This window comes from Capsella rubella, unplaced genomic scaffold, assembly GCF_000375325.1.
Source record: "Capsella rubella cultivar Monte Gargano unplaced genomic scaffold, Caprub1_0 scaffold_5, whole genome shotgun sequence".
Taxonomy (NCBI): domain Eukaryota; kingdom Viridiplantae; phylum Streptophyta; class Magnoliopsida; order Brassicales; family Brassicaceae; genus Capsella; species Capsella rubella.
In genome coordinates this window covers 1,705,181-1,726,971 of record NW_006238919.1, presented here as the reverse complement: position 1 = coordinate 1,726,971, position 21,791 = coordinate 1,705,181, and the positions used below count along the sequence as shown (strand labels likewise).

General features: G+C 36.2%; 7 protein-coding genes across 7 annotated transcripts; 4 read left to right on the top strand and 3 right to left on the bottom strand.

Moving 5' to 3' along the window:
- Positions 1 to 578: 578 nt before the first annotated feature.
- LOC17885228 (putative F-box protein At2g16220) lies at positions 579 to 4,424 on the bottom strand. Its single transcript, XM_006293172.2, has 2 exons — positions 4,226 to 4,424; positions 579 to 1,619 (listed from the first exon to the last, which is right to left on the bottom strand). Exons 1-2 carry the CDS (start codon positions 4,422 to 4,424, stop codon positions 586 to 588), a joined length of 1,233 nt encoding a protein of 410 aa, XP_006293234.2. The 3' UTR covers positions 579 to 585.
- A 415-nt stretch (positions 4,425 to 4,839) lies between these two features.
- Positions 4,840 to 5,400, top strand: LOC17885439. Its single transcript, XM_006292506.2, has one exon. The coding sequence runs from the start codon at positions 4,840 to 4,842 to the stop codon at positions 5,398 to 5,400; it is 561 nt and encodes a 186-aa protein (XP_006292568.2).
- A 91-nt stretch (positions 5,401 to 5,491) lies between these two features.
- Positions 5,492 to 9,011, bottom strand: LOC17886425 (probable alpha-galactosidase B). Its single transcript, XM_006290663.2, has 13 exons — positions 8,817 to 9,011; positions 8,551 to 8,707; positions 7,971 to 8,228; positions 7,716 to 7,890; positions 7,565 to 7,626; positions 7,321 to 7,484; positions 7,144 to 7,241; positions 7,007 to 7,065; positions 6,776 to 6,910; positions 6,447 to 6,685; positions 6,197 to 6,356; positions 6,026 to 6,101; positions 5,492 to 5,930 (listed from the first exon to the last, which is right to left on the bottom strand). The coding sequence occupies exons 1-13, from the start codon at positions 8,888 to 8,890 to the stop codon at positions 5,650 to 5,652; spliced, it is 1,938 nt and encodes a 645-aa protein (XP_006290725.1). The 5' UTR covers positions 8,891 to 9,011; the 3' UTR covers positions 5,492 to 5,649.
- Positions 9,012 to 9,145: 134 nt separating this feature from the next.
- LOC17885661 (protein PECTIC ARABINOGALACTAN SYNTHESIS-RELATED) lies at positions 9,146 to 12,321 on the bottom strand. The gene is made up of 11 exons (XM_006290776.2): positions 11,824 to 12,321; positions 11,614 to 11,664; positions 11,446 to 11,536; positions 11,245 to 11,321; positions 11,020 to 11,108; positions 10,808 to 10,927; positions 10,533 to 10,649; positions 10,290 to 10,433; positions 10,079 to 10,202; positions 9,797 to 9,988; positions 9,146 to 9,708 (listed from the first exon to the last, which is right to left on the bottom strand). Exons 1-11 carry the CDS (start codon positions 12,130 to 12,132, stop codon positions 9,349 to 9,351), a joined length of 1,674 nt encoding a protein of 557 aa, XP_006290838.1. The 5' UTR covers positions 12,133 to 12,321; the 3' UTR covers positions 9,146 to 9,348.
- A 998-nt stretch (positions 12,322 to 13,319) lies between these two features.
- Positions 13,320 to 13,831, top strand: LOC17887041. Its single transcript, XM_023782344.1, has 2 exons — positions 13,320 to 13,430; positions 13,518 to 13,831. The coding sequence occupies exon 2, from the start codon at positions 13,532 to 13,534 to the stop codon at positions 13,829 to 13,831; it is 300 nt and encodes a 99-aa protein (XP_023638112.1). The 5' UTR covers positions 13,320 to 13,430; positions 13,518 to 13,531.
- LOC17887360 lies at positions 13,730 to 16,796 on the top strand. The gene is made up of 3 exons (XM_006292548.2): positions 13,730 to 13,827; positions 13,918 to 15,144; positions 15,540 to 16,796. Exon 3 carries the CDS (start codon positions 15,553 to 15,555, stop codon positions 16,663 to 16,665), a length of 1,113 nt encoding a protein of 370 aa, XP_006292610.1. The 5' UTR covers positions 13,730 to 13,827; positions 13,918 to 15,144; positions 15,540 to 15,552; the 3' UTR covers positions 16,666 to 16,796.
- Positions 16,797 to 17,035: 239 nt separating this feature from the next.
- LOC17885505 (proteasome subunit beta type-5-B) lies at positions 17,036 to 19,564 on the top strand. The gene is made up of 8 exons (XM_006291608.2): positions 17,036 to 17,144; positions 17,362 to 17,491; positions 17,595 to 17,724; positions 17,986 to 18,092; positions 18,483 to 18,617; positions 18,727 to 18,830; positions 18,938 to 19,038; positions 19,125 to 19,564. The coding sequence occupies exons 2-8, from the start codon at positions 17,372 to 17,374 to the stop codon at positions 19,244 to 19,246; spliced, it is 819 nt and encodes a 272-aa protein (XP_006291670.1). The 5' UTR covers positions 17,036 to 17,144; positions 17,362 to 17,371; the 3' UTR covers positions 19,247 to 19,564.
- Positions 19,565 to 21,791: the final 2,227 nt, after the last annotated feature.

Here is a 21,791-nt window from a genome sequence, read left to right as displayed (position 1 = left end):
ACCAATTTAATTAAGGGAGTGCTATTGGTTTGTGATTTAAATAATGTTTTAATGACTTTAAATATTATGTAGAATATTGTTATTCAATCAAGATTTTATTTAAATCATTTAAATTTTGTATTATTAATATTTGATTTGTAAAAAATTCCTCTAAAATCTTCATAAATCGTTAAAAAATTTATACAGTCAATAATTTTTGGTGTTATTTAATTAAAAAGAATCATTAATTTTTAATGAATTAAATAATTATGTTATTGGTTCATTACTTTATACATTTATTTTCACAAAATAGAATTATAAAAAGTATATCAAGAGATTGTTTGTAAGAATTTGAGAAATTATGAAAAAGCAAATTAATAAATTTATAGAAAGAAAAAATAACATAAACACCGTAAATATCAAGATCAAACAAGTTCATAAAACTTTGAATCTCCATAAAGCATAGATTTCATACAACTTAACTTTATTAAAAGAGTACATACATATCAAAACAGCATTAAGTGAAGATAGATAATTAAGGTTGACAAAAAAAAAAACGTATATTGCTTTCTAATTCTGACAACAATCATCATCCCTATCTTCGTCTCAGTCAGATTCTGAACCTGATTCTTCTACATATTCTGGCTTCGTCAATGGAGGATGGACTGACTTGAGCAACTCATTAACATCAAGATCCTCTACATGGTTTACAAAGGTAAAAACTGTACAACTATTCTCAACTGCTTCACCTAAACCTTTGATCTCAACGCGCCGTAGAGTGTTCCTTTCGGGATTGAAGTAGAAAACATAAAACGGTTCTTGTTTAGGTTTATAATTAAGAATTGATGAAAACACAACTTCACCCGAAGTGGTCGCTCCAACGACGCAAAAGTAACCACGAAATAATAGATCATCTGTGAAAGTGTAGACATATTTGGACCATTCATGTTTCTCAACATCATCTAGAACCCACATGTGCAACTCATCCATGGCATGATATTCATCCCCCAAACAAATCATAGCTAATTTTCCCTTGTAGTTTATCAATTCACCAACCCATTCTACGCCAATAAAAGTGAATCTCTCAGACCTAAGATCAAAGCAAACTATCATAAATTCTGACGTTACAACATGGTCATCAATAAAATTTATCCTGTCACCTAAGTAATATAAAACCCCATCGATACATATCTCTTTACTATGATGAGTATCATGTGGCAAGGAACACTTTACCTCTCTCCACGTCATATCTCCAGCTCCAATTGTCTGAAATTTATGACGAGCAGGCCTAAAAGGATTTGTGGCCAATGCTTTGTATTGCTTTTCAATTGGGTCAAACCCGAAAAAGATAGGCGTCATGCTGTAATAATACAGATAAGGTAAGATCGCATACCGTCCTGTGATGGGGTTACAAATCATAGGTCTACCCTGATATGGAAGCGTACCATGTATATAGAACAAGCCAGCAGCGTAGCCACATGAAAAATTTCTTCTCATGGCATCATGATCATGATCATGATAGATATCTATATAGTTTGGAGAGAACTTCACATGAAACTCGGCGGCCGCTACAGAAGTTGATTCCTCATATGGATTCTCAAGCTGTGGCAACGTGAAAATTCTCCAAACACCGCCTTCTTCTATGGCGAATAAGAGGCGCGGCTTAGCCGATGATCTAGTCAGGAACAACTTCTTGAAATATGGACTACTAAGCATTGATGTTCATAGCTTCGACAAGCAACGATACCTAGCGACTGACTTCGAAGGCACTCTTGATAAGATCTCAATGATGATATCATTGATCAATATGGGAGATGATGAGTTCATGCTTAATTACGATCAAAATATATAAATAAACTTATATATGAAGTAACCTAGCTAGATAAACCTTGTTATACACGACTATATAAAGAAGAGACCTAGCTACCATTTATTTATTAGGATTAATTGGAAAATTAGTACGTTTTTGAAAAGTAATATGTAAACTAGTACATTTACTATTTATTATTAGGAAAATAAACGGTGGTCCCTACAGTGTGAAATAGAGAAAGTGTGAGATAGAAAATGAAAGGGAAAAAAAAATGACAAAGGAGGGCAATTTTTATTGGTTTGGTTTTTTTTTTGTTTTTTGGTTTTTTATTTATTTTATTTATTTGAATAAGTTTACCCCATGAATCTAATAACTTACATATTCAGTTTTGTACTATTATTTTTGTAAAACTTTTATGATACACAAAAATCTATGTTTTTTTCTCTACAATTTAATATGAATTTTGCTTAATAAATTTTAAATTTATTTCATATGAATATATTTATTCGTACAGTTTAGTATGTGTACAAACGTATTTTGTACAATTTAGTATATGTACAGACGTATTTGTACATTTAATTGGATGTACAGATGTATCCGTACAGTTTACTAAGTGTACGGTTGTATAAAAAATTACACATTTTTATTCGTACAGCTATTATAGTATACCAAAATTTGCATATTTACGTATATTTGTACAGTAATACGCTGTACGGATGATATTAAGTGGTATTTTTATTATTGTACAAAAAAATATTTTTGTATAACCGTACACTTAGTAAACTGTACAGATACGTATTCAGTGGCATACTCGTAAATATTTTGTTTATCTAAGGACTTAAATGTTATTGAAATAGTAGCAAATAGTGAAAATGTATTAGTTTCCTAATTGTAAATAGTAATTGTACTACTTTTATAATTATGTTTGAAAAATGTACTACTTCTCCAACTCACCCTATTTATTATCCCCGAATTTAGTCGGTTAAGAAATATAATAACGGGCCTATTTGATATATACAATTAAATGAAATTCGACATCATGTTTCATCTCCACAATGAATAACAAAATATTTCTATTATTATTAGGTTAAATTTTATACTCAACATCATAGGTCGCCTTGCTGCAATGTCAAGTATGATCTGTACGAGATGTCAAGGGGAATAGGTGAATATCCCCAATTTGTGTCTGTTTGTGAAGTGGATACTCGAGTTATCGAAAGATTAATTACCATATACCAGGTTGAATCTCATCGTGATTAAAGTGACAGCCCATCCTGACGTGTTTAGTACGTTAGTGAAAGACGAACACCAAGTACAGCTTTCACCTTTGTGTAATGAGACTGAGAACCATCCGCCTCGGCTGAAGAAGGTACGGCTACTTTTGCTTTATTGTTTTTGGCTATTATGGTTAGCTCAAATATCTTTTAAGAGCCATCTCACGTTCTAGTGTTGTTCTTTTGACATGGTAGTTTTGATTCAAACATTAGCAAGGAGGTAAACCAATCCCCAAACATTAGATTGGATCTCCAAGCATTGGTTTCAATGACGAACTGATTTGAAAAAGAAAAAAAAACTTAATCAAAAATGAAAAGGGTACATATCAGAAGGGTTAAACGAATAGATAGTAACTATAGTTGACAGAAAGCAAAAAAAAAAAAAAACATAGATAAGAGACAGAGAGCACAATATAACATGCCCAATCATCATTCATATCTTCTTCTCCTTGTTCCTTTTAAGTATGATTCTGAATCTCATTCTGCTACATATTCTGGCTCCACCAATGGAGGATGATGGACTGAATTGAGTAGTTTTAAATCATTAACATCAAGATCCTCTACGTGGTTTACAAAGGTACGAATAGTACACTTAGACTTAGCCGCGTCACCAAAACCTTTGACTTCAACACGTTGGAGGGTGTTCCTTATGGGATTGAAATAGACAACATAAAATGGTTGTTTAGGTATATATATGTGCTTTGTAAACACAATTTCACCCGAAATGGTCACTCCAGCAACGTATAATATTTGATCAAAATCGGTCCAAGTGTAGGCATATTTGGACCAATCCTGTTTCTCAACATCATCTAGAACCCACAGATGCAACTCTGTAATGGCGTTTTCCTCCAATAAGCCATGGAAAATACTTTGTATTTCTTGTCACTCGGGTCAAACCCTAGAAAGCTATATGTCCTACTGTGAGCAGACAAAGAAGGTGTGATCGCATACCGTCCTGTGATGGGGTTACATATCAGAGTTCTAGCCTGGTAATTTTTGTATTGACAACCATGAATATAGAACAAGCCAGAGGCGTAGCCACATGAAGCATATCTTATGTTGTCTTGATGATAGAGCTTCACATGAAATTCGGACGCTACTACAAGAGTCGACTGCTCATGCGGATTCTCAAGCTGAGGCAACCAGAAGAAGCTCCAAACACCGTCTTCGTCTAGTATGGCGAACAAGAGGCGCGGCTTAGCCGATGATCTGATCAAAAACAACTTCTTGAAATATGGACTACTAAGCATTGATGTCCATAACTTCGACACGCAACGAAACCTAGCGACTGACTTCGAAGGCACTCTAGATAAGATCTCCATGATGAGATCATTAATCAATATCGGAGATGATGAATTCATGCTTTAAGAATCAAACGAAGAAAGAGATATGAGAAAAAAAATCAATATGTGCTTTGCTTGTTTGTCTTTAAAGGGTTTATGTTTTTACAAAACTCAACATCGATTTAATAATAAATTGAGCTCCAACCCGGTTTGGTTCGAGGTTTATTCAATAACAAAAACCAAATCACACATGTACTAACTAATATCAGTTCTGTTTTCATTGTCATATACTCACTCCTTTGCAAAAAAAAAAAAAGGAACAAAAGAAAAAAACTTCTTTATTTCTCCAAATCGTTCCTATATATGGAAATTTTCTTTTTATAATTTTCCATTAAAAAAGGGAAATATTCCCACTATATATATATGTGTAAAATTTGAACCCTAGCTAGGGATACCAAATCTTAAAATCACCTTCTTCTTTTTTCTGTCGATGATGATGATGATGAACTTGGTGAAGCATAATAAGAAAAAGAAACGGAGAAGAGTGGATCAAGGAGAGAAAGAGAAACAGAGAATGATGATTCGTAAGGGAAAAAGCAAAATCATAGATGATGATGATGAAGTGAACACAGATTTGATCGTGAAGCTCGGAGCATTCGTCACAACAAGAGAAGACAAAGCTCCTTTGAAACCTTACTATGGCTTTCATAGCTACCAAGTTGTGGTCCATACAGACCAAGGAGATCCATACGTAACAAGAGTGGTAAAGGTTTTCGAAGGAGAGAAGTTGGAGTTTAATAAAGAACTAAGTGTTCCTTTAGATTCTCCTGCACGTTACCTTTACATGGAGTTGCTTAGGGTTTCGCCGCAGAACGATCCTGGAACCTCCAGTGGAACTTTTGTGATGGGTCGGGCAAAGATTAAGTTGCCGGCTAGCTGTAAGGCGATCAAACATAAAGCCAGCATCGTTGCTTTGACCAGTGATCGATGTGTTGAGGAAAAGGGAACCCTAAAAGTTTCAATGAAACTCGATAGATACGTTGTTAGGCCATGAAAATTCTTAATCTTAGGACATGACTCATGAGTCGGGTTTTTATATTATTTTATTAGTTGAAAGTTAAGACATTTATTTTAATAAATCTAAGTTTTGATCTTGCGTTTTATTTATTTATTTCATACTTTGATGTTTTGTATTTATTGATTTACACAAGACTGTTTTTATAGACTAAAGATGAAACATTACTACGATTGAAAAGGACGTTGTATGGAGAAGGTAAATGAGATGCCTGTTGATCTGATATAGTCAGGCATGGCTACAATGAAGAACGAACAGAGCAGGACCATGGGGTTCGACTTGAATCGACACTGAATCTTTTGTTGGTCCGAAATCTTTGCCGCTCCATAGCTCATGGCTCTTACACGAAGCTCCTTCAAGATTCCTCTTGTTCGGAAGAGCTTTGGCAATGTCTGATATCTTGGCTGATATCGTTGTCTTCACCTGGTTTAAGTTGAAAAATGCAATGTATACTTCTCCTTTTCTTCCCGTGGCAATCCAAGAACGAGTGCCGCTGGAGCTGGCTTCAGCTGCAGCAGGATGGGTGATAATGTCAAAAGAATTCGAAAAAAGATATCTCAAAGAAACGAGAGAGAATACTTTTAGTGATCTGAAAGGAACAAACCTTTCACTGGATTTAACACGGCACAAAGACCAGAATAACTGTTTTCTAGTGTTCCATTACCGTGGAGCTCCCACATCTAAAGATAGAGCGTGTAAAATTCAGTAAAAGTATGAAATCCAAGCTAACTTACTAAGGTTATAAGCAAGAGAGATCGAAGATCACTCATGATACCTGGTTTGCATCTAGTTTGCAAGGTGATAAAGCACCTCGACTATAATCTTTCGAAGTGAGCTTTTGCTGCGAGGAAGCTCCTAAACAAGACTCTTCTTTATCTTTTGTTTGCAAATGAAGCTTACCTTGGTAAAACTGGTTGCGTTTTAACTCCTCATCGCTGCACCAAAATGTAGCATATTAATAGGCTACGGGTGGTTTGTGAAATGTAAAGTGAGTGAAAGAAACAGTTAATATAACAAAATCATACGAAGATAGAAGAGCTTTTCTATTGTATAAGCAAAAGGGCTTCTCTAGTTTTTCACTAGAGTACTGGTTCCAACAGATTTGCCCACTGTTCTTGTTTACGATGGACCAAGTGTTGGCTTTTGCTTCTCTGCAGCTAGTGAGACCAAAAGCATGCTTAGTTGAAATGTTCTTGCCCGTTGAATGATGAGGATGGCCTTTGTGCTTATTCCTAGATACTCTTCTCGCGATGAGGTAAGGAAACTGTAAATAATGAAACAGACAGAGTTTGATGACAGAAGTTTGTAATTTGGAAACAGAGAGATGAGAATTTGAAGTTATGATTCTACAGACCTCTTTATTATTAGAGCTATAAGAATTTATTTCCAGTAGTGTAGGATTTGTGATCAGATTATAAGTAGCATCATCGAGCTTTCTCACATCACCTCCAAACATGAGAGGGGACTTCGCCATCGACCACAACGTCATCTGAATAAGTAAAACAAACCTAAGAAATCTGAAACTTGTGGTTTAGACAATTATATGGTTTCTAATAAACTATGAGTTTTGAAGCTAGAGCTACACCTGTGTCTTTTGCTCTTCAAGATTAAGATTACACGCTCGATGAGGTCCAAAATTCGAACCTTTACCAAACATTAAGACAAGAGAACATTAGTTGGAACAATCTACAGAGTTTCGGATTATAAGTTTTCGAGTCAAACCTGGGTCGGTAAGCCATCCAAGAGGTAACATATCTAGGTCGGGCCATGATTTCCCTTGTAACCCTTGTGCACCGATCATACTAGAAGCAGATAAATCTCTGGAAAAGAATAGAAAGTTATATGACATTAAAGACAGGTAGAAACTTGTCAAGATTGTTTTTCAGCTTGAAACTTGACCTCGAGATATCAAAATGTGCCGCCACATCTTTCCATGTGTCCCAATCATCACCTGTTATTCTGTACATGTTAACTAATTGGCTAACTTCTTTAGCCAGTCTAGGTGTCACACTCGTCCCTGGAGATATGGAGTACAAAACAGGCCGATCAAGCTCCTTTAGAACCTGCACAAATAAGAACAATATTTCATCTCCATGTACCTCTGACTTTAACCACAAGATTGCTTGTTACTACATATATGTACCTCTGACACATAAGTTATCTCCTCTATATTGAAGTCAGTGCCAAATACGCAATCATGTTTTACTAAAGGCCAAGAAAGTGAGACAAGATTGAGATATCCATATATTGAATTGAGATAAAGACCGTTATGGATATAAAGCTGATTCTCTTACTGAAATCAACGCCCCATTCTGCATATTGTCGATAAAGAGACCTTAAGAAAGCTTTTCCTGCACCTAGCTTGGTATTCACACTCATGAACCCATGTGGCATCCATACACAAGCCTTCTCCTTGATGCCAATATCTTTCGATCGCCACTGTCTACCTGATTCTTCATAAGCACCTCCCTTTAACCAAAAAGAGGTAAAGTCAATCGTCACTTCCATTTCCATAAAAACATTACGAAAATATATCAAAAATCAAATACCTTAGCACTATCCAAAACGAGGGTATTAGCGTTATATGCTTGTGTGCTTATTCCTCCCATAACATGAATCCCAAACTTCAAACCCATTCTATGAACTTTCTCTGCGACTTCCGTGAAACCTTTACCGCCTTTAGAAGATGGCCATCGAGCTGGATCAGGATGCATCCTTCCCCATTTATCAATCACATCAAACCCAAGAGAATCCACATAAGCTCCTTCAACTTTCTTTCTATACCAAAGGTAATCCACCACAACATACTGCATATCCAAATCCACACACACACACAAACATAAACACAGGCAATTAAAAACTCAAACTTTCACATTCCAAGTGAATAAGAAAACTCAATTTTAAGTCCAGAAACGTGTAACAGCCTAACGGGAAATTTAAACCCAAACTTTCACATTCCAAATGATGAAGAAAACTCAATTTCAAGTCCAGAGACTAAAGACTCAAACTTTCACAATCCAAATGTAGAAGAATTTCAATTACATGTCCATAAATGGCTAATTTCCTTTACATACCATCAAATTATACTCCAGAAACAACAAAATCAACTGTGGACACTATGCAATATACCTGATAACCATGAGGAAGAAGACGCTTAGATATAATTTCAGCGCTCTGCAAGAACTCAGCTTCAGAGATAGTCCAACAAAAGGAATCATACGAGTTCCATCCTCTTGGAGGAAAGCTAGCATGTTGCTGTTCGCTCGACCTTGCTTCAATCGATAAACTGAAAAAGACGAAATTTTTGCGATTGATCGATCACACAAATAACACCCTCTTCACAATCAAAACCAATTTTCAAGTTACAGTGAAGGGAGGAGAAAAATGTGTAGTACCAAAGATTGAGGACGACGATGAAGAAGACAATGAACCGGTTCGATCCAGTTATCTCTACGGACGGTCCGGTCATAGTGATGACACCTGATTACGATGATTCTTTATCTTTCTTTCTTTCTCGATTTTGTTTCCTCTTATGTTCTTGAGAGAACCTGAGATTGGGATGGGAGAGAGAAGACAACACGCAATTGTTGTTGTGTTTAGTGGCGGGTACTATATTAACTATAAAGAGTGTGCGACGAGGATTACGTAGAGTTAGATTAGTAACCGTTGAGCCTAATTGTGATTAGTATTTTGTTTAAGCAACAATCAATTTTGGTAAAAAGAGTATCTTTGCAACTTTTTTTTTTTCATCACCTGGAACTTTACATAATATCAAAATGATTACATAAGTGAAGACTTCAAAGATTTGAAAGGTTAAAAGAAAAAAAAATAGAAAGAAAGAAACTACCGATTCCTATAGTTTGCTCCTCCTCATCAGACAAAATCCAGACCAAACTCATCTCATTTTCAAATCAAACAAAAGCATCATCAAGCTTTACACATGCATGGAGTGAGAGGATTTTCCCAAAGATCATAGTTAGGGAAAGTTTCTTCTGGCAAACCGGTTCGTGTTTGATGTGTTACAACTACATCTTCCACAAAAGTTGCCCACCCCATGTAAGGATCCCCAAATGATTTCGACATCAACCCTTTGTCTGGTTTGATTGATTTCTGGCGATGACCCATATATCTCCGTGCTCCGATGATCAGTTTTGCAAAGTTTCCACCGTGTGTCATAACAAATACATCTGATTTCAAGCAGACCAAGAAATCTAGAGCTGCGAGGCTTGTTACGTGCTTTCTAAAGGTTGTTAGTTCCTCTTTGCCTGCTAAATCCTCCTTGGTTACCTGGTTTAAAAAGGAACGTTGTTTGTGAGAGACAAGCATGTTGACTGATCATAAAATTTGATGAGAGAGAGCTCACTGTTGTGCTTACCAAATTTGGGAACATGTTTCTTAGTGGAGCCATACGGTTTTGGCCGCCATAGACTTGACCAGATGCTACATAAATTTGTGTTTCTTTTGGATAACCCATTGCCCGTAAGATCACAGCAACTTCTCCTGGCTCAAGAGGGCATCGGCCTTCTTTGCGTTTCTGCAAGGCGAGCTGCCAAAGATGGGAACCATTCTGCAATACATGTCAAACAAAATTCATTAAGGCAGCGGTCGAGGTTGTTTAGCCGCCAAATAGAAGTTATCAACTACTTATAAATGTCACCTTGAAACGCCGAGGCCATTCCTTTTGTCTGTATTCTGCCATTTTAACTTTCTCTTCTCTTGTCCCAACGAAATCACAGAACGACAGACCAACCATTCCTTTTTCGAATCTAAGATGAAGCGCCCTATACAAGACAGATATAGATTTGAGTCGAAAGAATGCATAAGATCCCAAGTTAAAACAAAGTTCTCAATGTTTGATATCTACATACATATACGGATTCGGATTGCCAGTGCGATTTCTCATTCTAGAAACAAGTGAATCAGCCATCTGCTCTATCTCTGGGAGAAATTTGAGAGCATGATAATTTACACGGCATCGTAATCTATTGATTTCTTGAGGTACATTGTCGTACCTGCAAATTTTCAAGAACCACAAGGATATATCATCCATCATTCATCAAGAAAAAAAATTCTGAAAGCCTGAGCCATAAACTATAATATATAGAGCATACCCAAGTCGATCAACAAAAGGCTTCAAGGCCATAATCTTCTTCTCCTTTATCCGTGGTAAAACATTGTCTATATAAAACTGGGCTGATGCATATTTGGGAATGTTTTTGACTGTTCTTCTGCAAAAGATAAATAAATAACTCGGTCAACATCATATCTGATTAAAAAAATTATTGATCAATTTTTAAATCAGATAACCATAAACCCACAAGCTAACTATTGAAATCTTCAAACAAGTACATCATCAACAAATATAGAAAGACTTTGATAAGCACACCTTATACTAGAGAATAGCTCTGCTTTGTCAGTGAACCAGTCAGGTATGTCTCGCACAATTCGGACATCATCCTTCAAGTAATCAATGAAATGATCTACATCAAAAATATCTTCAAATTTTCTGCACAAGAAAGTTATCAGAATCAGTAAAATTTAAAGAACATCGAGAGAGTAACTCAAGAGAAAATGATCAATTTTTTAATAAGACATTACGTTGTGTCTTTCCAAATTTGGTCCTGCTTCAGTACCGGTAGAATCAAAGTTGCATTCATAATCTTAGCAACAGCTACTGCATTACAGATCTGGAAACAAAAACCATAAAGAGCATAACTCAATCTTTCAAAATCCTAAAAAAGAAAACAGTAGCCATTTGGACATTTATTCAAGGATCGGAGAATAGCAAGAAGAAAAGGAGATAATAGCATGGAAGATACATACAGCAATTCGCTGCTGATTCAAACCACCCTCAGCATGAATGAAAACATAGCCAGTTGTTTCGTTCTCAGGAGGTAGATCTGAAGGAAAAAAAACAGTTGATGATCTCTAATAAGCTGACCAATCAAGGAAAAATAAACTTTCAAAGAAAGACAGATCAAGAGCACATGACAATGACAATGACAATACTCTTTCCCTTAGTACCTGAGACTCCACCAATCCGCCGCTCAGCGCAAGGCTTCCAAGAAGTTGTAGCAGACAAAGGATTCTCCCATGGAGAAGGTGACTCTTTTACCTACAAATGCAAACCAATACACAATTCAATTTAGATAGAATTCAAAGCTTATACAAACCAAAGTTTAAAACACTTACGTGTGGACAGTTCAGTACAATCCCATCTTTTTTACATAAATATGGTGCGTTCTGTAGAAAACAAAGATAATAGATTGAACCAATCTTAGTTTGAGGACAATGTCAATCCAATTAATAAGAAAAAGCTAACACTTTCCCAAATCGATTCAACAATATGAACATAGAGCCAGAAAGATCTCAAATTTTTCAGATCGAAAGAAGAGACTTTACCAAGTGATTAACAATCCCATAAACTGAGATCAAGCTTGCAATAGCGAGAATCAAAATCAATAGAAGCGAGATTTTATTCTTCTGAGGAGAAACCCTAGGATCGTCACCGAAGAAAGGAAACAAAGAGTGAAACCAGATCGGACGGTCTCGATCCCTAGAAGGATGACGTGGGCGACCATCTTCGTCGTCTCCGCCGTTAGGTGAGTGATCGTGTACGTGAGGCGATGACGAGTCCTCATCTCCGCCGGCACGTAACGGAGAAGAAGAAGATCGGCTCCCGAGAGAGCTCGAGTGCCGTAACTCAGCCATTGCTCGCCTCGGACTAAAAGTCGCCAGCTTTATATATCTCTATTGTCTCTTTCCCTTGTCTTCTTCTTCTTCTTCTTCCTCTTCTCTAGGTTCTATGTGGATAGCAAAACAGTTCTTCAGCTGTGTACTATGCGGACGCTGCCATGTGAGAGGAGCTTGGAGATTCGAACACTCAAACAGAGAGAGAGAGAGAAATAAAATAATTTTTTTCGCTTTTTGAAAGAGTTGAATTTTCAAAGTCAATACTCTCTATATCAAACAGAGGATTTGATTTAAGGAGATTTACACACGCCTACCTATAAATTCGTAATCTTGCAAAATTGCTCCTTTCTAAAAGTGTATTGGTGTGTGACAGTTTGGGACCAAAAAATACAAGCTTGCTATCTCACGCTTGGGTTGGGGACCTTGGGGTTTCAAGTTTTTGAGCCATGAGAGTGAGAGAAGTATTTGTAATACGTACTTGTTTATATAGATACAAATAACCCATATCAAAGTCTCTCATTGATAATACTTTTGGGTCGGGTAATCTTACTTTGTACATATTAAAGTTCGAATGCAAACTAGAATATACACTTATGGAGTCAAAATGTAAAATATAAAATTTATAGGGGTCAATTTAATAATTTAGCAGGAGCCAATTTGCTAAGCAAAAATCAACTAATTTTGGAATTTCATGAGTGACCCATGTGCTTGATCATTGCCTCCGCCTCTGGTTGTGTGTTTCCAACGAGAAACAAAAATCACACTGATTTTACAAGGTTCGCTAGTAATTTGGAAATGATCAATATCGAAAATTTCAACTAATGATCAATATCGACAATTTCAACTAATGATCAAAGTTACATCTAGAGATGTCAATAAAGTTTTTAGTCTGCGGATATAGCCCAATAAATAGCATAATGGGACTGATATATGTCTTGATTTCAGAGCCTAAAAATCCAGGTTACGCGGACTCGATCTATTTGGTATGCGGATTACGGTCATGTCTGTCTACGAATTATAATTGTTACATCCTTCCAAAATGGGCTATTCCATGAGTTATGCACATTGAAACTTGTTAAATGTCAGTGGCAAATTAATTGGTGAAAAACTACTCTAAACATGGTGACTCTCTAATTAATAAGAGGATTAAGATATCAGGAGTTTACAAACGCATCCCTATATTTTATCAAAATTATATAATCACCCCTAAATTCTCTGATGTAATCTCATTTCCTCCATTGCCTCGTTTTTAACCTAGACGTTCTCCTTCACCAGTCAAATCGGCTCTTTGATACTCTCCGGCGAGATTCCGACTTGTAAGTCGAATTCAGATCCGGTTACTCTATCTCCCCATTTCTATCTACTTTCTCTTCCATCATTTCGTAACCTGAATTTGCTTGCAGAAACCAAGTAAAAGATGAACACGATGGCGAAGCGAGTTACGGGGTTCGTGACTCGGACGAGTCATAACCACCAGTTGCAGCAAGAGCGAGGGATACGAGTGAAGGTTTTCTCCGGTAATCTGGACAAGGCGCTGACGATTTTGCAGAAGAAGATGCAATCAAGTGGTATGGAGAGGCTTATCAAAGCAACTCAGACTCATCACATTAAGAATTCGGAGAAGAAGGTTCTTGCTAGGAAGAATCTCGAACGCAGAATCAAATCCATTGACTTTGCTCGTAAACTACAATCAATCCTCATCAAGAAAGTCAGGTAATTTTCAGATTCCCCCAAAATCTTCACATTTTAGAGGTTTCAATGGTGTTGTTTTGTTAGTAAAGATCTTGTTTTTCTTCTTTGCAGAGGTTTATGAGAGCTGAGCTTGAAGCAACAGTGCTGCTATTACCATTCATCATCTTATTTTCTGGGAATTAATGTTGATCAGTGTTAGTATGTGTGTGTCATAACATTACACAGTTCTGGTTTCAGTTTTTTTTGTTCACTTTAAGCTTTTGATGAATGGAATCAAATGTGGAATTGGTATAATCTTGGATTACTATTTAGTTGATTGCTCAATGAATAAGAAAGGCGTCTCTTTTCCTACGTTTACCATAATTGTTAGGGAAGGACATGTACTCAAAGTTGTTTCTGGGTTCTTAGATAGTTCATGACAGGATACAGAGCTGAGAGCGCTGCTTCTATGGTTGAATTGTCTTTCCTGTTCCAGCCATTATTAGTTTATTACCCTGAGATGTTTCTGCTTTTGTCGCTTTTAAAGCTTAGGTTAATTCTTTCCAGGCGTTTGTGGTTCTATTTTCTGCAAGTACGTGTTAGTGTTACTGTGTTCCTTGTCATGACAATAGGGGATGAGAGATGAAGTAAGAGCAAATACGGATTTGTGATTGCACGGAATATTGGTGGAAAGTACCTTTTGGTTTAGTTGCTTGTTTGCCTCCAGCTTTTAACTGGTATTTGTTTGGTTAGGCTTGGCAGGTATCTTTGTCAAACTTTGCAGTAACTGGCATTGCAGAGTCTTAGGTTTCATGTCTGATGCTGCAGAAATCGATCAGAGAACTAAATATCTATCTGGAGAAGGAAAGTGTTTCGCATCAGATTTGCACTAACCATGTTTGATAGAAGACATATCTGAACATGTTCGTAGCTTAATGATGTATCACCTTGCATCAAAGACTCATCCTTTTCCGTCTTTTCTATTCTTGAAGAGGATAAATAGGTTAACCTTTCTCACCTACTAGAAGAATAATATTGCAAAGGGTTTAGCTTCTTCAAAGCAAAGAGTACTAATCAAACCATTTCAAGAGAAGGCCTAACTCCTTCTCTGTATCATTTTAGAAATTAAGGATTGAGGCTTCTGAGCTGCTGATTGTGAAGACATTGGCAGCATTTGAGTTTGCTTGTATTGCATTTAGGTTTATTTTTTTCTAAAATGCTACCATTGTTTGTTAAAAGTTCAGCTCATGTTCTCAGATATATTCGTCAGAAAAGCCCAAGTGATCTGAGAATCAACATCTTTCCTCCAGAATGAGCAAAAGAGAGACTGATTTACATATACTCCAGTGATCTGTTACTGTAAGTTCTTAACCCTGCCTCTCCTAGAATCGAGATCTTTATTGGGATTTTAGAGAAATTGGACTGAGTAACTACAATTTTTCTTAATAGACTTTTGAATGAGAAAAGAAAGAGAGAATGGTTTTATAGTTTTGCTTTCTTTTTGGTTTATCTTTAGAGATTAAAGACTGATTTTGAATTAGTGCAAAGAATCTACAAAAAGATTACTTGCTTCGTTCTATCACTTTCCTTCTTTATTTTGTTTTCAACAGCAAGAATCCTTACTTGAACTTGTCACCAAGTTATTCTCTCTCTCTCTCTCTATCTCATATAGAAATTTGAAACAGTTCAAATCTCTCTTCCTTCTCATTCTTTCATCTCAAGTCTTAACTCAATTTCCTTTGATGTTTTTTTAGCTTCGTCCTCTAAATGTCTCATCATCATCACTATGAAACAAACCCTCATTTCGCGCGAATTCCGCAGCAGAATCCACATCTCAGAGATGGTGCTTCTACCTCACAAACATCTCCGCATCAACCGCTCATCCCGCCTATTCCGCACCACAAAACCCCTCAACACAAGACCCCAAAACACAAAACCCCTCAACAGAAAACCTCTAAACCTCACCCAGTCGCTCCACCGGGAATCCTAATCAAGTCTCGTGATCGCCACCGTGATAATCCAGTCCAAGAACCGGCACATTCTATTATACCTTTACCACTAAGCCCAGAAGAGAAACTGCCACCACGAAAAACTCCAAACTCTGCAAAAAGACCATTGCTATTAAGCCCAGAAGATCATCATCGTCAAAATCAACAACAACAACGACCTCCGCCATCACAACCACCACAACGCAGTGGAGGCGGTTATGGATCAACATTACCTCCAATACCAAAACCAAGTCCATGGAGAACTGCTCCAACACCATCACCGCATCGCCGTGGTGGACCACGGTTACCGCCTCCTTCAAGAGAAACAAGCACAATGACATGGTCAGCTGCATTTTGCTGTGCAATATTCTGGGTCCTTCTAATTCTCGGTGGTCTAATCGTCCTAATCATCTACCTCGTGTACCGTCCTCGCTCTCCATACATCGACATCTCAGCAGCTAACCTAAACGCTGCTTATCTCGACATGGGTTTCCTTCTAAACGGTGATCTAACCATTTTAGCAAACGTCACAAACCCAAGCAAGAAAAGCAGTGTGGAATTTAGCTCTGTCACGTTCGACCTTTACTATTACAACAAACTCATAGCTACTCAATACATTGAACCGTTCAAGGTTCCTAAGAAAATGTCGATATTTGCGAATGTTCATCTTGTGAGCAGTCAGGTTCAGCTTCAACCAACACAGAGCCGGGAGCTACAGCGTCAGATTGAAACCGGTCCGGTTTTGTTGAACCTGAGAGGAACGTTTCGAGCACGTTCTTACTTAGGACCATTGTTTAGGTACTCTTATTGGTTGCATACGCATTGCAGCGTTTCGTTTAATAGTCCTCCTTCAGGAGCTATGCGAGCTAGAAGATGCACTACCAGACGCTAGCTTTTTGCGATTGCGTTTGCTCTTTCTTTTTTTTTTCTTTTTTTTTTTGCCACCTTTAGAAATAAAATTATTACTCAATTACTCTGTATTCATTGGTACTACAAGAATCGTTAATTCTTAATTGTTTGAAATTAATCGCGTCATTAGTTTTTGTAAAGAAGAATGTCCTAAACTTAAGAGGCTGTTTTAAGTCTTCTTTAAAATTTATTTTCACTTTTAAAAATGTTGTTACACGAAAAGAAAAGAATAATACTCAAGGCAAAATAGGCCCAGTAATGGCCCATGAAACCCAACTTAGTGAACATTGTCGTTAAACTTAGGCGGTATGACCCGAGATGACTAAACCCGACCCGATCGCCCATATCTGTTCCCGTTCAGTTTGCCCGGAGCTCAAGAAACATCCCTCCATAATTTTCTTCTCCATTCTCCAGTTTCTCTCACACGGTTCGTTGATTTTGCTACTCGAATTCGCTCTTCAGGTACGTCTCAGTCCCCTAATTGTGATCTACCGTCGTCAATTTGGCTTTACGATGAGGTATTAGGGTTTATGGTTTTATCATACACACATACGAAAGTAATCTCGTGCTAGATCCGATTTAAACTATGAAAGGAAGCTCTTTTGTTAATGCCCTAATTTGGGTATCTCTAAAGCTTCATGCTTTTGCATAATGGTTTGGTTATTCGACGATTCTGTAGGAATTTGACAATGAAGCTTGACACTAGTGGATTTGAGACAACTATGCCTGTGATTGGCTTTGGATCAAGCAGCGAGATGCTTGATGGGTTTTCGTCTGTGCCTTCGTTTGATCTTCCTCGTACGACTGATGTGAGTTTTGGTTTCGGAATTCAGTTTCTTTCGGATTCTAATGCTTTTGATTTTGGTTTTGTTTGATTTTGGATTTTGCTTTTGTTTGTGTTGGTTTTTTTAGTTTGATGGGTTTCAGAAGAAATCTGTAGAGATGGTGAAGCCTGCAAAGGGTACAACCACACTTGCGTTTATCTTTAAAGAAGGTGTTATGGTAGCTGCTGATTCTCGAGCAAGCATGGGAGGATATATCTGTATGTTTCTCTTTCGATATGTTTTTATGTTCCCAGTAAAGTTCAGATTTCAGATTTATTCTCTAAAGATAATCTTCACAAATGAGCATGAGGATCCTGAAAATGGCGTTCGAATTAGATTTTAGTCGGCTTTAAATCGTGTTGGATTGTCAAAAGAAATTCTTATCTTTATTATGTTTGCCAGTGATATTGTACAATAGAACTTAGGCATTTGTGTGATTGCTGATGTTTTCTTTGTGTGTTTTACTTTTTCCAATCCAGCGTCGCAGTCTGTGAAGAAGATTATTGAAATTAATCCTTATATGCTTGGTACGATGGCTGGTGGAGCTGCTGATTGCCAATTCTGGCATAGAAATCTGGGAATTAAGGTACCAAACGATAGTTTTTTTGTTAGCTTCCTGAATTGATGATTGTGTCTATCAGTTGTCTTCCTTGATGTGTTACGTCTTACCTGTCCATTGTTCATATAGCTAATGAATTGATATCTGAAAGCTGTTGGGTCATTTGTTGGAAACTTTCTGTTTGGTATGGTGGCTTTAGCTCCTATGTACTGTGAACTAAACATTTCTACAGCATTTTGTGCATGAATCTTTTTGTCATGGAGTTGATGTATGCAAGGCTTCCATACATATGGTTTCTTTGATTTCTTGTATCTAAAATCTTGTCCCAGTTTATCTTAATATTTTGTTTTTAACTTGTATAACTAATCTGGACTCCTATTTCTCTAATAGAGAGTGTGGTTTATTTGTTCATCGTAGTGCCGTCTACATGAGCTGGCAAACAAAAGGAGAATCTCTGTTTCGGGAGCTTCAAAGCTTCTTGCTAACATGCTCTATTCATACCGTGGAATGGGACTTTCTGTTGGCACAATGATTGCTGGATGGGATGAAACAGTCAGTACCCCAAACTTAATATCCCAACCGCTATTTCCTTCGCGGTCTATAGTTTCACTCAGCAAAGCGAAATGTTGAGATGCTGAAATTGTAATCTTTCTTGGAATAGGGCCCTGGATTGTACTATGTGGACAACGAAGGAGGACGGCTTAAGGGAGACAGATTCTCTGTCGGTTCCGGTTCACCATACGCTTATGGTGTTCTCGACAGCGGGTATTTCTCTATTTTCAACCCTACTTCTCTTTTAGTCCAATCCCAAACCTGATTTTTATCTACTGTTATCATAACCGCTCAACCTTATGGTACATTTTGGTCAACAGATACAGATTCGATATGTCAGTTGAAGAAGCCTCGGAGTTAGCAAGGAGATCCATCTACCATGCTACATTCCGTGATGGAGCTAGTGGGGGAGTTGCTAGCGGTAAAAGAAAAGTCCTTTCTTCTGCCAATAGATCATTCTTGTAATTCTAACTTCATATTAAAACGTTCCCTAATCTCTATGATCAGTGTACCACGTTGGGCCTCAAGGATGGAAGAAACTCTCTGGAGATGACGTTGGCGAGCTACATTACCATTATTACCCTGTGGCTCCAACCACCGCGGAACATGAGATGGCAGAAGCCACCTAGTAAATACCGTGATTCTCTTATCTTGCTAAGAGTTTTATAACATCACATCTACTAGTTTTCTTTGTTTTATGCTAAGAACAGAACCATAGATTCATGTTTCTTTCGTATTGCGAAATGCGAATGATGTAGACTTTAGTGTTGCCACATTTTTCCATGACCCTATTTATATGGGCGATTGCATGCGGACAAATGCTGTTTGGTATAATTGGTGTTTGTTCTACTATGTTGTTGATCCAAGTATCCAAACTCTGTTCCTTAATGCTTGAGTATCTAGAAAATTTGTGTAATAAAAGTTGTATGGAATAATTTGTGTCTCTATTTCAGCTAAACAAGAATATGTTATTGATTTTAGCAAACAAAATAAGATTGAAAACTTGGTTATCTTTGGTTTGTATGTTCAGCTTAAGGAAAATGAGTAAGCTAATATTATATGATTGGGTCTCTCTATTATATCACTGAGTAGGCTAATTTTATATAAGACCTAACGATAGCCAACTAGCGTTTAAAGTATGACCATGAGATAAGAAATTAATTCATTGTGAAATCATTACGCTAGCGTTAAATCACTAGATTGACTTTAATTGTAAAAATGCACTTGATTCAATTATTTAAGCTTGCGACAAAAAAAAAAGTTTAGTAATGCATTATGTTGGTTTTGTATTTAGGTTTTTTCTTTGTCAATCTCTTTTTTTTATATATTGAAAAGTTCATTAAGATATGTAGAGAGTTGGAGAGTTTTTTTTGGAAAATTTAGTTATATATTACGTGCCGTTTTTGGCTGAACTTATTATCTTAAAATATGATTACTTGAACAATCATCAGTAAGTAACCATGGTTAAGACTTTATTAAAACAAAAACAAAAAAGTAACCCAACTATAAAGAAACATAAAAATTTGAACCTATCTATGGTGTTGCTAATCCGAGTAAGAGTCATGTATTATGAGCATATATACAAATCTCTTTATTTCTTGGTGGATATAATTTTTAAATAGAATAAAGTCTTAACATTTATATTTTTTTTTACATCATTATAAATTATACGTTTTTATTTGAAAGAAACCGGGCTCGATTCTAAATTTGGTAAAAAGGTAACATAAATGAGAATTATTAACCCACTTACTCTTTTTTTAACATTTATATAGTTTAGTTAGAACAAAGTATTACGAAAATATATAATATGTGGAAAATGAAAGGTGAATATAGTTTATAAATTTGTGAAAAAACGAAAAATAAATTAAACTAATAGTATTTTAAAAAGAATTGAGATATGGAACTATTTGCAAATTTTATTTATGTTACTTTTATTAGTGTTTAAAAAAAAAAAAAAAAAAAAAAAAAAAAAAAAACATTTTTGGATCGCGGAAGTGTTTCCATCAATTTCTCACATTCGGGGAAGTGGTTCCAATTCAAGTTACTCAACTCCACCTTTCCATAATTGGCCATCAGGCAGCTAGAGTGATCATTGACTGCTACATTTGTAAAAAGTCTAACTCAAACATCCCCAAATCTATCCATAATATTAAGTTTAAGGCATATCGCAAATATATATATTCGCCTAGTACACTATTATGTAATTATTGAAACGAATTTGCTTATGAAGTAGCCAAATCTAGTAGTAACAAGAAAATAATTGTTTTTGTTGTTAGACTTATTAGATCGGTTGTGTTTGTCGCACGTCGTTTAGTTATTGCATTTTTTAAAAGATCGATATGGATTTGCCGTATACTAATTAACCATTTAGGTTTTGATTGGCAAGTGCTTTACAAAGCAAAATAATTTTTAAAGATATACAATGGATCAAATCAAGCTTTGGATGCTTTGGATTTCTTTTTTTTTTTCTCATAGCCAAAATATTTTCTTAATTCTCATTTTCCTAAAGTCAATAATTTTAAGTTTTCTAAAATTTTATTTTCTACAGCAAAAATACTACAATAATAAAATTTACAGCCATAACCAAAAATTATACAGTTCAAAATTTACAGCCAAAAATCCAAAACTACGTAACCAATTAGGCCTTAAATTGGATTTCTCTAATGAAGCTTTAGAATACTATTTATGTGATAATGAGTTAAAGGACACGACTTAATTGGCTTGCTTAGTTGAAATACTCTAATACCAAGTGGTGGATATATTATTTCTTCCCACTAAGGCACTAATTCATTATTTTTTACTGTTATTTTCTTCTACTTGTTGTAATTTTGCTTCAAACTATTTGTGGGTTCTATTAGATGACCCCAAAAAAAAAAAAAAAATCACAAAAAAGTCTATAATATTATTATCTAGTATCCTTTTTTAATTTGGCTGTAAAATTAAAGTTTGTTCGTTATTGGAAAGATAAATATGTATATAATAAGAGAGCCAACACGATATCTTTGGCGTTGTCTTCTTCAACTAGACTCCTTCTTGACTCTGTTTAGCATTTTCTTAAGGAAATATTGAAAGGGAAGTGACAATTAACAAAGATATAAGAAAAGTTTATATATATAAAAGCATGAACTTGCTTCATTATCAACAAAGAAACTTGAGACGTACGGTATACATAAA

Coding starts and splice junctions, on each gene's coding strand:
- LOC17885228 (XM_006293172.2), bottom strand. CDS start 4,424: ATGAATTCATCATCTCCGATATTGATTAATGATCTCATCATGGAGATC. Junction 1,620..4,225: donor CGCCATACTAGACGAAGACG/GTGTTTGGAGCT, acceptor TATTCGCCATAG/AAGAAGGCGGTGTTTGGAGA.
- LOC17885439 (XM_006292506.2), top strand. CDS start 4,840: ATGATGATGATGAACTTGGTGAAGCATAATAAGAAAAAGAAACGGAGA.
- LOC17886425 (XM_006290663.2), bottom strand. CDS start 8,890: ATGACCGGACCGTCCGTAGAGATAACTGGATCGAACCGGTTCATTGTC. Junction 7,485..7,564: donor AGATAACTTATGTGTCAGAG/GTACATATATGT, acceptor TTATTTGTGCAG/GTTCTAAAGGAGCTTGATCG. Junction 6,911..7,006: donor TTGAAGAGCAAAAGACACAG/GTGTAGCTCTAG, acceptor TTACTTATTCAG/ATGACGTTGTGGTCGATGGC.
- LOC17885661 (XM_006290776.2), bottom strand. CDS start 12,132: ATGGCTGAGTTACGGCACTCGAGCTCTCTCGGGAGCCGATCTTCTTCT. Junction 11,322..11,445: donor GCGGATTGGTGGAGTCTCAG/GTACTAAGGGAA, acceptor TTTTTCCTTCAG/ATCTACCTCCTGAGAACGAA. Junction 9,989..10,078: donor AATGGCCTCGGCGTTTCAAG/GTGACATTTATA, acceptor CATGTATTGCAG/AATGGTTCCCATCTTTGGCA.
- LOC17887041 (XM_023782344.1), top strand. CDS start 13,532: ATGAACACGATGGCGAAGCGAGTTACGGGGTTCGTGACTCGGACGAGT.
- LOC17887360 (XM_006292548.2), top strand. CDS start 15,553: ATGTCTCATCATCATCACTATGAAACAAACCCTCATTTCGCGCGAATT.
- LOC17885505 (XM_006291608.2), top strand. CDS start 17,372: ATGAAGCTTGACACTAGTGGATTTGAGACAACTATGCCTGTGATTGGC. Junction 18,618..18,726: donor TTGCTGGATGGGATGAAACA/GTCAGTACCCCA, acceptor TTCTTGGAATAG/GGCCCTGGATTGTACTATGT. Junction 18,831..18,937: donor TATGGTGTTCTCGACAGCGG/GTATTTCTCTAT, acceptor TTTGGTCAACAG/ATACAGATTCGATATGTCAG.